This window comes from Rutilus rutilus, assembly GCF_951802725.1.
Source record: "Rutilus rutilus genome assembly, chromosome: 17".
NCBI classification, from domain to species: Eukaryota; Metazoa; Chordata; class Actinopteri; order Cypriniformes; family Leuciscidae; genus Rutilus; species Rutilus rutilus.
The window spans coordinates 12,144,142-12,157,050 of NC_140230.1; the positions used below are offsets into that span (position 1 = coordinate 12,144,142).

The window sequence follows — 12,909 nt, forward strand, 5'->3', positions numbered from 1 at the left end:
TCATGAACATCACTTTTCCACTGAATATGAGCTATGAATATGTTGATTTATAATTGTGCATATGAGTAAGTATTACATGTAACCCTTTCGCTGTGTGTGTGTATGTCCCAGTGGAATGGCGTATTGTGAGTTTGCGTGTGCTGTCAGAGATCACGCTGCTGCTGCTGCTGAGCCAAGACGAGGTGGAGGAGAGAGAGAGAGATGGAGGGAGAGAACGAGAGGGAGAGTGGGAAGGTGAAGGCATCTCCTCCAACACTCGCTTGCTAACGCTCATCTCTGAGGCCCTGCTGCCACAGTAAGACTTACCACTCGCTTACCTATATTCTGCTCTCTCTGTTTACTCCTCCGTCCTCTCTATTTATTGAAACTAAGATTGTGTCCTAACCATTATTATTTTGCTGGATATCACAATATTCTGCTAAATTATATCTTTTTAAAAATGAACAGCGATATTGCAAGACAGTGATATTACAACAATAAAAAAATAATACAATTGTTAAATTGTCATAACATGAATTGGTCATTTAAAATATTTAACATGCACATTATTTAATCAGCAACAGTATACTCTTACTGTTACTAATACTAATTACATAAATACAAAATGATTACTACTGAGTTTTAATAAGTAGATTTAAATAATTGTATTATTTTAGAGGTGTGCACTTTTTAATATTTTGAATGAATGCAATCACTGACAATATTTTGAACAGTAAAAAAATGGAAAAACAATATTGCAACAATAGATACTATAATTGTTAAATTGTCAAAACATTAACTAATTTAAAATGTGAAGTATGTACGATTTTTTTTATGTTAAAATGCATTCTCTTTACCCAGTTTTTGTTCATTGACTACTATTAGTATGCAATTCATGGGTTTATAAATACCATCAATACCATCATCATGCACTTGACAAAAGACAAATGTAACAGTTGTGTCCAGTGTAGACACACACTTGCGTTTGCTTTAGACAGAATGTTAGCCTTCTCAATTGCTTACTCATGTCATGACACATAGCAACACAGTTAAAAGTATTCCTAACATGATGAACCTTTTATTAAAAGTAGCCTACATTTACTGAAGCATGCCTTCGCAAGCACCTGTAAGAGCTTTGTTTGTGATGTTTGAGTGTCGCAGAAACTACATACTTCACCTTTAAAACATTACAATTTTACAGTACATAATCAGTGGCAGTATACGCTTACTGTCACTAATACTAATGAAATAAATACATTGATCATTGGTGAGTTGCAGAACAACACACGAAAATACTGAAAATAACAGATTTTTTTTTTTTGTAAAGCCAAGGTAAATTCAGTCCCGAAATCCTAATGGATCTGGTTCAATTCTCAGTGAATGCATGAAGAACGTATAAAAATGCATGTGTTGAAAGCAGTGATTATCTTTGTAGCATCTTTAATAGGACTGCACAATATATATCATTTTAACATCGATATCACGATGTCAAGTATAGATGTCATAGTTGATACTGTGATATGTATGGTCCAAGCACCACGGTTCGAAACGCGTGTGATTCTCTGAATAATTGCAAAGCTTCACCATCATAGAGTTTATCATTTGCATGTGTTTTAGGTCCTGTCAGTTTAAACATTTGAAGTGATTTTAAACCATTTGAGCTCAAAAAGACACGAAAGAGAACTCAATTCGGAACTCCCGCACTGTTTTCTGTGCACACACACACACACAGAGCAGCACAGAAACCACACAAACACTGAATTCCGTTCTCTTTCTCATCTATTTTTGTTTGAACGGACACATACTGTGCACAAAATTATGTCAAAATCTTAGTTTTGGCGAGTATTCTCGTAAACACAGTGAACTTACGTTCTTACGTGGCTTACGTGAACATAAGCAATTGACAAAGAAAATGGATGCCTATCGTTATATTGGATCCAGTGCATTAGGTCTTAAAGTGACAGCAGCCTAATATACCCGCTGCTGTCTGAGTTATTAGTGTTAATCAAACAACAAAATACAAAGAAAATCACTTTTTGTAGCTTTTACAAAGATGCATTATATTTAATTTATACAGTAAAGACTATGAAGTGCTGTTACATTTGATCATTCAATTGCTGTACCTGAATACAGTTAGACTTTCCTGAAAAACAGGCAAACTTTTGTATTTATTTATGATTGTAATTTGTTTAGTATGTTCTATGCTGATTCACTCCCCTACAAAATCACCTTAATCATTCTAGAATGAATAATTCTTTCCAAATAGAGCTATTCATCTGGTGAAACTGTTTTCATATTGCAATAGTATATCGCAGAAAAACAAAATATCGCAATGTCAGTTGTTTTTTACAGTGGCCGAGAGAGCTCAACACGCTGCAGCTAAAGAAAACACACACACCCGCAAATTAAAGGTCCTGTTCTTCGTGATCCCATTTTTCAAACTTTAGTTAGTGTGTAATGTTGCTGTTAGAGCATAAATAATACCTGTAAAATTATAAAGCTCAAAGTTCAATGCCAAGCGAGATATTTTATTTAACAGAAGTCCCCTTTCAAAGCCTACAGCGAACGGCCGGTTTGGACTACATCCCTCTACTTCCTGCTTTAATGACGTCACTAGAACAGTTTTTTGACTAACCTCCGCCCACAGGAATACACAAAAAAAGGGGGCGTGGTCTTGTTGCGCTCCCACGGAGAAGAGGAAGAGTTGCGTTTGTAGAGTGTGTTTGTCGCCATGTCGTCGAGACACTGTTATTTTCATATTGTTTGGCCTGAGCGCATGCATCTCCACGTTATGGTAAGAGACGTGACCTTTCCGGGCAACGTGCGCTAAGCTGCTGTCGAATCACAACACAGGAACCGCTGGCACAATCAGAACTCGTTACGTATTTCTGAAGGAGGGACTTCATAGAACAAGGAAGTCATCAGCCCGTTTTTAGGACAGTGAAAACAGCGGTATACAGATAAGTAAATTGTGTGAAAAATATTGTGTTTTTTTACACGCGAAACATGAACACGTTATATTGCACACTGTAAACCCAATCAAAGCTTCAAAAACACAGGAAAAACGGGACCTTTAAGACTAACATCTTCATCAGTTTCACAACACGTGTGCTCCAAATACTCACAACAAACCAAATATAGAAATTCGCTCCAAAAGTTCACAACACAACCAAATACAGAAACGCTCTGCAAATAACACAGACCACAACGGAAATGTTTCCAGGAAACCCCAATAAGTGACAAACCTGGCTGGGACATGCTTGCAGCTCAAAGTCTACTTTATTTTAATTTATTTCTTTTCATTTTTATTTTTTTTTGCAAAACATACAGAGATGACATACAACTTTGTATACAATATACAAAATGTATTAACAATATGGTCAATGTCATCAGAATACAGCGCGTTTTTGGTTGTGTTGTGAACTTTTGCAGCGAGTTTCTATATTTGGTTGTGTTGTGAGTATTTGGTAGCCTGACGTCGTCATACTCAGATTCTAGTCAGAATGTGAGTCTGATACTGCTCCATAGAGATTTGATTATGGGGTGTGTCTCAACCGAACCAGGAAAAAAAAAAAACTCTGCACTCAATTGGATAGACCTACAACCAATCAGAGCAACGGAGTAAATGACGCATGTTCTTCATTCATATTTTCAACCAACAAAATGTCGCGGCTTCTACAAGCATTTAATAAAAATAAAAAAAAATGTCGCGGCTCTCTGTTCCTCTTTTAAAATGAATGCGCTGCCGATATCTTCTATAACAGACGCGATGGCGGAATCTACACATGATGTTTCATAAACAAAGTTCGGGAGGAGCACGTACAAATAATCAATCCAATATCAACTTGTCATCAAACAATACCATGTCTAACGTTACCCTATATCAGCATGAGGAAGCATATTCACTCTGTCAACTTACCTAACACTCCTTGACAGTTTTTCAGCATCCCTCCACCACCCCGAATCCTCACTCTTGTCTTGTTCTCTCACAACCAGGAATACGGGGGGAGTATGGCTACCGAGCCCACAGCCCTCTCCTCGGACAGCACGTCATATACGCATTTATTCTATCGACTTATTTGTGTGAACTCTTATATACGCATTTATTCTATCTGACTTATTTGTAAATGTGAGCTCGTGAAATCTCAATTCTCCAGCAGCAGTCGTCTTTGTTGTAAACTAATTCAAATCAAGCGCTCTTTGGTGACGTGGATGATTACGTTACCGTTGCTCATCTGTCCATCATCGTATAAAGCCCGCCCTGATAATTTGATTGGTCCGAACAATTTTTGTTCGGGCATAATAGCTCCTCAACGGAGCGAGTCCAGACCGAACTTCCCGACCAAAAAATGTTGTGGGCGGGGTTCGGGCTGGCACCCAGGCTAAGTATTTGGAGCACACGTGTAGTGAAACTGATGAAGATGTTTTCTTAATTTGTGGGTGTTTTTTCTATTGTGTTTTCTTCAGTTGCAGCGTGTTGAGCTCTCTTTCGGCCACCATAGTTTTTTATTGTTTTTTTATAACGTCTAAGCCCTAATCTTAAATGACTTTTGTTATGAATTAACTTGTATCCAATTGTACACACATTGCATAACTTGTTTAATGCAGATCTCTCTCCAGGTATGTGACTCTGCTCCTGGAGCCAGATCCTGTACCAGTGTATGCTCTTAAACTGCTGGTGTCCCTCACCGAGCACAGCTCAACCGTCAGCAGGTAACCAATGGCACAGAAAACATTCTACACACTCTGGTGGATTATTTATTTATTTAGTGAACACATTTTAGGAGGGCCTTAATTTGAGAGTTTGCACGGGTACACCAAATCCCCTTCCTATCTGTATAACTCTCAAGATGAGCCCCCACACAATTCTATTGCATATTAGCCATCGCACTTTTCCTTTTTTTTTTTTCTCTAGTTAGCAATGGTCTACGATCTGGTTTACTGTAAATCCAGTTCTCTAACCACAAGACAACAGCTTGTCCTTTAATTAATAATAACTAATAATGTATTCTCACAGAACAGCATACTAAGAATATTTACAGGAGAAGTTTTGGACAAAAACACTCTTAATAGTCCCAGAGATACCAGGCAGAAGATTGTCTTGAGGCTTTTCTTTCCTGTGTGTTGCTGAACTCAACCTTATTAGATTATTGATTCTTCAAAAGTAGGTCACGTTGAGAAGAACTAAACTTCAGAGATGCCACATATAGTTTCTAACTGCATCCACAGACGCAGCTTTGTGCTGCAAAGCCAAAAAAAGCTCAAATAAAGCTGAAGATGAGTTGTATAATTGTATTATTCTATAAATTTACGAAGTATTTATAAATCTATAATGAGATCATTTGTGAAAATGCTCTAAAGGCTCTAAATCTGTCAGCACAACTCTTGTGGATCTTAGCTTTGTTTGGACTAGTAGCTCACATGCTGACACCAACACACACACAAAAATCTCTTTTGTCTTTTTAATTGTTTTCCCTGTTCTTACCACCTCTCTCTGTGGGCTTTTACGAGTGTCTGGGTGCACAGGTGAGGGAGTGAGTGTGTGTGTGTGTGTGTGTGTGTGTGTGTACATTTCTTATCTCATCCTCATCCCCCCGCTGTTTCTCTAATGGCTCCTGCTGGCCTCCTGCACATTGTCTTTCTTGGTGCTGATAGAGCTGCAGCCACACAGTTGAACTATTCAAATTGATGTCACCTATCGGAAAATGCTCGTCTGTTGCAGAGCCAACCCCCCACCCCACCCCCCGTCTGCGAAGAGCTATTTCCACTCACAATAGTGAAATTAAATTGCGTTGCCTGCGCTTGATAAAGTCCTAAAAAACGCAGACCTTCTCTTGATGGGTTCCAGGCGAAATGAGATTGCAAATGAGGGACATTAGCTGGTTCTGTGCCAGCACTGGTGTTCTTTTATTATCGGTTGTGATAGTAGTTCAAACTTTCCAATTATCGAGAACCTTTGGCCACTCTTGGGTTTAATAGAGACTAAAGAAAATATATGTGCTCTCAAGAGAGTTGTGCTGAACGGCTTCTCTAAAGTGTTAATTTTATCAGTACTAAGAATTTATGTCTAGTACATTAGCCATTGCTTAGACAGGGGATAATGAACTAGTTTCTAACCGGTATGTTTAGTTAAAACTCTGAATGGGCTTTGGCTCATTGGCTTTTGGCTTTGGTCTGATTGACTAAAACTAAATTGAGTATTTAGTCCTTGCTAGGAGTGAGGGAGCATGTGATTGTCTGTGACAAACTGATCAGTTTTATTTATTTAATTTTACTTTGAGTCTTTTCTGCTCTTTATTTCATCGATAGTGGAGAGCTGACAATAAACAATAGGGAGGAGTGGAAGAATGAATGCATGTGCATTACCTGGCAGGCCACACTTCCTACCTAGTCAAAAGGTTTAATGTGAATGGAATTGATTTGTAGATATCCCACAGTCACAAATGCGTTCGAACAACCACAAAAGACTGCGCCTACTTTCCGCCTAGTGACTTGCGTATACATTATGGCAAGCGCGCTAGCCAAACAGAATATAAACTTTGTCACCTGAAGACCCAAGTTTGGTTTGAAGACGAAAAACTGACCAAGCACAATTAATGTTCTCTCACCATTCCTGATTCCGTACTCAAAGCATTCGGTGTGGTCTTGCAGCTGTCAGAGCAGAAACTAAAGCTGATGCTCTCCGTAAGTTTTTCCGTCGTCTCAGTGCTCGTTCATGTGTAAATTGCGCAAGCTTATTTTGTGTATTAGATCGTAAGATCTGAAAAAGCCCATACATTTACCCACCCATAGACCCTCCCCTCAAAGAATCAGGACAGAATGGGTTAAAAGTGGACAAAAGAGACAATTTAAAACATCAGGTGTAGACAGGCCACAGTTGCTCAATGAAATTTCGTGAGCAAAATCCAGTAATTTCAATAAGAATCCATGCAAATCAGGAATTACACATTTGGCCAAAACATTTCCAGATGCAGATTTCGCTTTGTGTTATTTTTATTTGTGCATGGTAGAAATTAATAAATATGGAAAATTGAACTACACGATTGAGCTACACAGTGAACTCCGAGAAAACGCTACGCTTGAGCAAACAGTTTGTGAATAGGCCACTACAAATGATGGCCGTGAAAGAGACTGTGAACACATTGAATAGGATATGTTTAGTTGGTGAATAGCATAGGCTACTATTACACAGTAGCGATAACGTTAAGCGCACCAGAATAAAATATAATATTCAGAAATAAACATTGTAGCTGACTTACAGATTCAGTTAACATCCACAAATGAATAAGCGCGGCGATTCAGGGAGCAAGCTACACAGAGAACTCCGAAAAAACGCTACTTAACATCCACAAATGAAGAAGCGCGACGATTCAGGGAGCAGGCTACACAGTGAACTCCGAAAAAAACACTACGCTTGAGCAAACGGTTTGTGAATAGGCTACTACAAATGATGGCCGTGAATAAATATAATATTCAGAAGTAAACAGTGTAGCTGACTTAATGTTTAGCTGACAGAGTGTTTATGTCAGAATGTTTATTTTTAAACCACAACCTTCTAAGGGCTTCTTTTACCAGTATATTTAACGATATATTTTGCATTTCTAATCCAAACAACATCAAACTTGGCACTGCACTTACTCGTGCCCGTAGCAAGACACCTGTCAAGTTTGAAATCCATCGGAGTAACGGTTCGAGAGATATGCGAATAACACTTTTGTTACCAGCTATTTTGACAATAATGGCTGTATGTTGAGTTATTTTCAGAGGACAGTAAATATATACTGATATACAAGCAGCACATTGACTACTCTAAAATATGTCCAAGTTTAATTTCTATAGTATTGTCCCTTGAGAAGATATACTAAAATGTTTGCTGAAATGTGAAGGGTGTACTCACTTTCGTGAGATACTGTATAATAGTTGTGTGAAGTTACCAATAACATACGACAGATACAAGAACAATTTAAAGTTTATATTAATTAAATACATGTTAAATGGTGGTAATTTTATTATTATTATTATGTATGTGTGGTGTAGATGAGGTGATGTCTTTCAACACCAATGGTAGTGTCTTTGTTGCTGCTGTGAAGGATGACACCCTCTTCTAGCGGTATATTGGACAGGACGTGCGGTGTGTGGGAGCTGTCTGTGTCCATGGTGCTCAGGCATGTGGAAGTGTCACAATTTGTTTGTATGTGTGACTGGCTATTATTCTCTCAGCACTGTTTATGTGGGCAGCTCTGGACTGAAAGGATGTGTGGGCATAGCAGTTGCTCTGGCTACAAACGCTGGCCCCTGACAACATTGTACATCCACTGAATGGACGAGACAGAGATGGACGGATGGATGGTTGCTGTGTTTGGAATCTATGTAATGGATCTATTTGTTAGTGCACTAGAACAACAGAAATCTCAGAGGTCTACCAGGGAGAAATCACAACCTATGACGGCTCTGATAGTGTCTTGGCCCCAGAGGGCCGATGGTGCCAGTAAATGTCGGGTGCCGTTCCAAAAGAGTGAGGGGGGAGTGAGGACCGCATAGCAGAAGCTCTCTTCACTGACTGATTGGAGATCTGATGCAAAGGTTGCCTGCAAGCGTAAAGATTATGTGCATACGTTCTCTTATTAAATGCTTTAGTGTCTTTGGCTGACATTTACCTGTGTAAATGCCAATCTCAGCACTACCTGTTTCCGTGAAAATGCTGCTTTGCACCGTTAAAATCACTCTTAGATACAAACGAAAAGTTGAGGCATTCATTATTTTCTGAGTTAAGACCTAGCGGCCTCGTTTTAGAGACAGGGAAAGACAAGATGTAGGATTGAGATTTGAGATGCCTGTAATGGCTGGACTGAACCTTATCTCTGCTGATGGGATGTTGATTTTGTCACAAATTTGTCAACATCACCAATTACATCAGCTTCATTGTTAGTGTGGATGATATCTGTCCTGAATTGACAGACCAGGCTGGCTGGTTAACTCTCTGCAGTCCAGAGCATGTGAGTGATATTCCGCTCTATGCCAGTGCGCTCCACTCAATCGCTCACAGCCCACGCTTACGCTCACCAGTAAAATGAAGTCGCTCAAATCCCGCTCCGACATTGAAGGGGTCCTGTTATGCTTTTCCACTTTTTTAACTTTAGTTAGTGTGTAATGTTGCTGTTTTGAGCGTAAAAAATATCTGCAAGGTTACAAAGCTCAAAGTCCACTCCAAAGAGAGAACTACAACGAATGGTTCATTTGGATTACAACGTGATTCTTCCGAATCTTATGAAATCACAATGTTCCTCATTTAAATAATCTGTGTCCATGGAATAAGCAAAAAAGGTGTGAGGCCTGGTTGAGCTGCATTAGAGAAGACAGTGTTGTGGCTATATCAAAGAGACACTGTTTTTTTCCACAGCGTTTCCAAAACTCCTTTGTTTGACCTTCCTAAGGCTGACAAACTTAGAGTGGTTAAAATTTCTTTTAAACATTGTTCCTGAACATTTTAACACCAACGTTTATCTCTGCGCTGCACATTTTATGGAGAACAGCTTGTTTTCTGTTGCTTTGTAAGCTCTTGCTTTTGTAAGACGGTTCACCGCTCCTTAGGAAAATTAACCATGGTTTTGTGATCGATAACTGTTTGTATTCCCTTAGTTTTCCATAAAATATCATGATTAAATGGTGGATAACATTATATCTATAATGTATAAGAAAATACCAAAAAACATACCACTCTGAAACGTCCTGTGAAATCCGTGCTTGCAAAGTCTCTGCATGAAATCCGTTCTGCATGATCCTCTTGTTCGTTAACATTGTCAGGGTCTGAATCGGGCTCGAATTGGTTTGAAATTGACTATCATTAATCATATTTAAATTTTTTAAATATGTGTCACTGTCATGTAATGAACCCAGATACATGCTTTTTTATGAAATTCCCATTTTTCTCAAAAGTGGGGTCACTAAACCTTTATTTTATTTTTATTTTTTGTATTTTTTGCTAGCTTCAAATACTTTTATGTATAGAATATATTGTTTTACTCTTGTCTCATACTTTTAATCTTATTCTACGAAAAATACATCATGCAAATATAAATTATCCCATGTGTGGAACTATGGTAAACTAAATAATGGTGAAAAAGGTAATGCACTTTTTTTTTTCTTTTTTTTTCTGAAATTTTAAAAACTGTGACATAATTTCCTCTATGCCAAACATTTTTAGTTGTAAGTGTACTTGTTTAACTTGGAGGCAAAGGTGTAAATAGAAAAGTATACTTGAGATGAAATGAGAGGTGACAAAACTAAATATAAATCAAGGTAAATATCACACCTGTACCAAATATTTGTAGTGTGCTTCATGTCTGATAAAGATGTGATTTTGTCAAAAAAAAAAACAAAATAGTGTCAATATAATTTATTAGTGTGTAAATAATACATAAAATGCAAACTATGAAATTGGCAAGAGTCATTTAATTTTGATATTTTATTACAAAAATGTTCAGAATGTCAGTTCTTTCACTGTCATAACACAAAATTCTGTCAAACACAACATATTCTTTGAGATGTTGTTAAAATGCCATTTTGGTGGGATCTTTCATGACTTTTAGAAAATTAAAGATAAATGTGACCTTGTCTGCTATATGGGAATGTGTTTAATTGTCACAATGCCCTTAAAATTGTCCAAAAAATTGCTTTATTTTCTTTAAGCAAAATATGACTTATCATTCCTTCAGGTTTTGGGGTGATGGATGACCCAAACATTGCAGGACATTCATCCGTAACCTGACACACAGTCCATCTCTTATGTGGGCCACGTTCACTTTATCCAGGTATGGGTTTTGCAGTGAAAAACACTTCCTCTGGATACCTAGGATAGGACTGTGCAAGTGGACCAATAACCTGGTTGGTCTGAAAGCTGTGTAAGTGAAAAGCTCAGTATTTTTTCACCCACTCTGTTGACCTCATTTACCTCTGCAAACGCCTGTCATTCAGAAAGATGGATGAGTGATCCTAGTCACTGGGCTGCTTGCCTATTAAAGACCTAATGGAGCACATACCGGGCACAAATAAGCCTTCGCTGAGAAAAGGCCACAATTCCTCTCCCTTTCTCTGGTGTGTCATGATAAAATTGCCCTATTCATTATGCCTGCTTACTCCGTTGTACCCAGAGTGTGTGTGTGTGTGTTTTGAATTGGCTTTTGTGTTTTGTTGGTAATTGTAGGGGTAATGATGTTTGTTTGGAAGTAGAGCGCAGACAGATGAGAGATCATTGACTGTTCTGAATAAACATACTGGAGAAAGGGCACGACGGTGAACACTTGACTGTACTGATTGCTCGATGTGCATCACTGTTCTGTCAATGGACTCCATGTACCGTGAGTGACGGTGAATGAATTTATGTTTGCTGCAGGTAATCTATTCTTGGTATGTTGAAAAAAAATATTTTGAGATGGCAGGGGAAGACAAAAAAAAAAATGTTATTATTGAAATTACTAGTTGTTTTCTAGTTTTGTTTTGTGCTCATGATGAGAGTATTTATTATTAGATCATGTACGTTGTTTGTTTTTAGTAGTTTATTACTTTTGAGCAAAACATAAAAATGGTCCATACTTTTCTTTAAAAGTAAACCCTGCACCCCTAGTATGTTTTCTCAGTCCCAAGGCCTTCTATGTGCCATACACACAAGTGTCTAAATGTAAAAAAAAAAATGTAGCCTGATAAAACATCTTAGCGTACGAGAAAAACAAAACAAAAAACATTCGTTTTTAACGGTACTACAGCTGCTACGATTGGAAACGTATAACTGTCTATGTTGTCCAGACCTCCAGTGGGAAGGACATATAGAGACCGGACCTCTTGGAACTTTAATTGAATATCCCTGCTGTATATCATTTCTGCAAGAATAGCAAAAAGGCCTAAATGTTTTCCACAGATTACATCATAAGTGTAGTTTAGCTTGTCCTTAATTCCTGTTGTATAGGAATATATCTATCTATAAATTACAGGAACGTCTGTCTGTCTGTATGTCTGTCTGTCTGTCTGTCTGTCTGTCTGTCTGTTAACCGCATATCTCTCGAACCGTTAGTCCGATGGATTTCAAACTCGACAGGTGTCTCGCTACGGGCACGAGTAAGTGCAGTGCCAAGTTTGACGTTGTTTGGATGAGAAATGCAAAAGATATTGTTAAATATATCATTTTTAGAAGATTGTGGTTTAAAAATAAACATTCTGACATTAGAGGGTTGTTTCGGTCAAAGAAGCCCCAAGAAGGTTGTGGTTTAAAAATAAACATTCTGACACTCTGTCAGCTACACTGTTTACTTCTGAATATTATAGTTTGGTTCCAAAACGTGATAAATCCATTTTGATTAATTTGAGTAAAAATGTGTTTTCTTTACCAAGAAAGTGGCAAGATAAAAACCACTATTTTCTGTTTCAAACTTTCACATAGCATCTTTAGGTTATATCACAAAAAATTCAAATCCAGATTTGGATTTTCAAAGATCTATTATAAAAACTGATTATTTCCCCCCAAATATGCAATAAATTCATGACACTTTTTTTTCAAAATGCTATCATATTGAAACTGTTGAAATCAGCCATCACTAAGAAATATCTCCTGAACTTTTATGACGGCGATCAGCTCACAAAAACTGATTTTGCACGGGGATTTTGCACTGCTCCCTGAATCGACGCGCTTATTCATTTGTGGATGTTAACTGAATCTGTAAGTCAGCTATGCTGTTTACTTCTGAATATTATATTTCATTCTGGTGCGCTTAAAGTTATTGCTACTGTGTAATAGTAGCCTATGCTATTCACCAACTAAACATATCCTATTCAATGTGTTCACAGTCTCTTTCACGGCATCATTTGTAGTAGCCTATTCACAAACTGTTTGCTCAAGCATAGTGTTTTCTCGGAGTTCACTGTGTGCTTTCTACCATG

General features: G+C 37.9%; 1 protein-coding gene across 1 annotated transcript in view; it reads left to right on the top strand.

The window, feature by feature from the left end:
• Positions 1–12,909, top strand: part of ulk4 (unc-51 like kinase 4) — a 199,133-nt gene that overhangs the window by 104,385 nt on the left and 81,839 nt on the right. The window contains exons 29-30 of the mRNA XM_084435286.1: positions 112–295; positions 4,600–4,692. Of these exons, the coding sequence (XP_084291412.1) occupies positions 112–295; positions 4,600–4,692 (277 nt within the window). The remainder of the gene's footprint in view (positions 1–111; positions 296–4,599; positions 4,693–12,909) is intronic.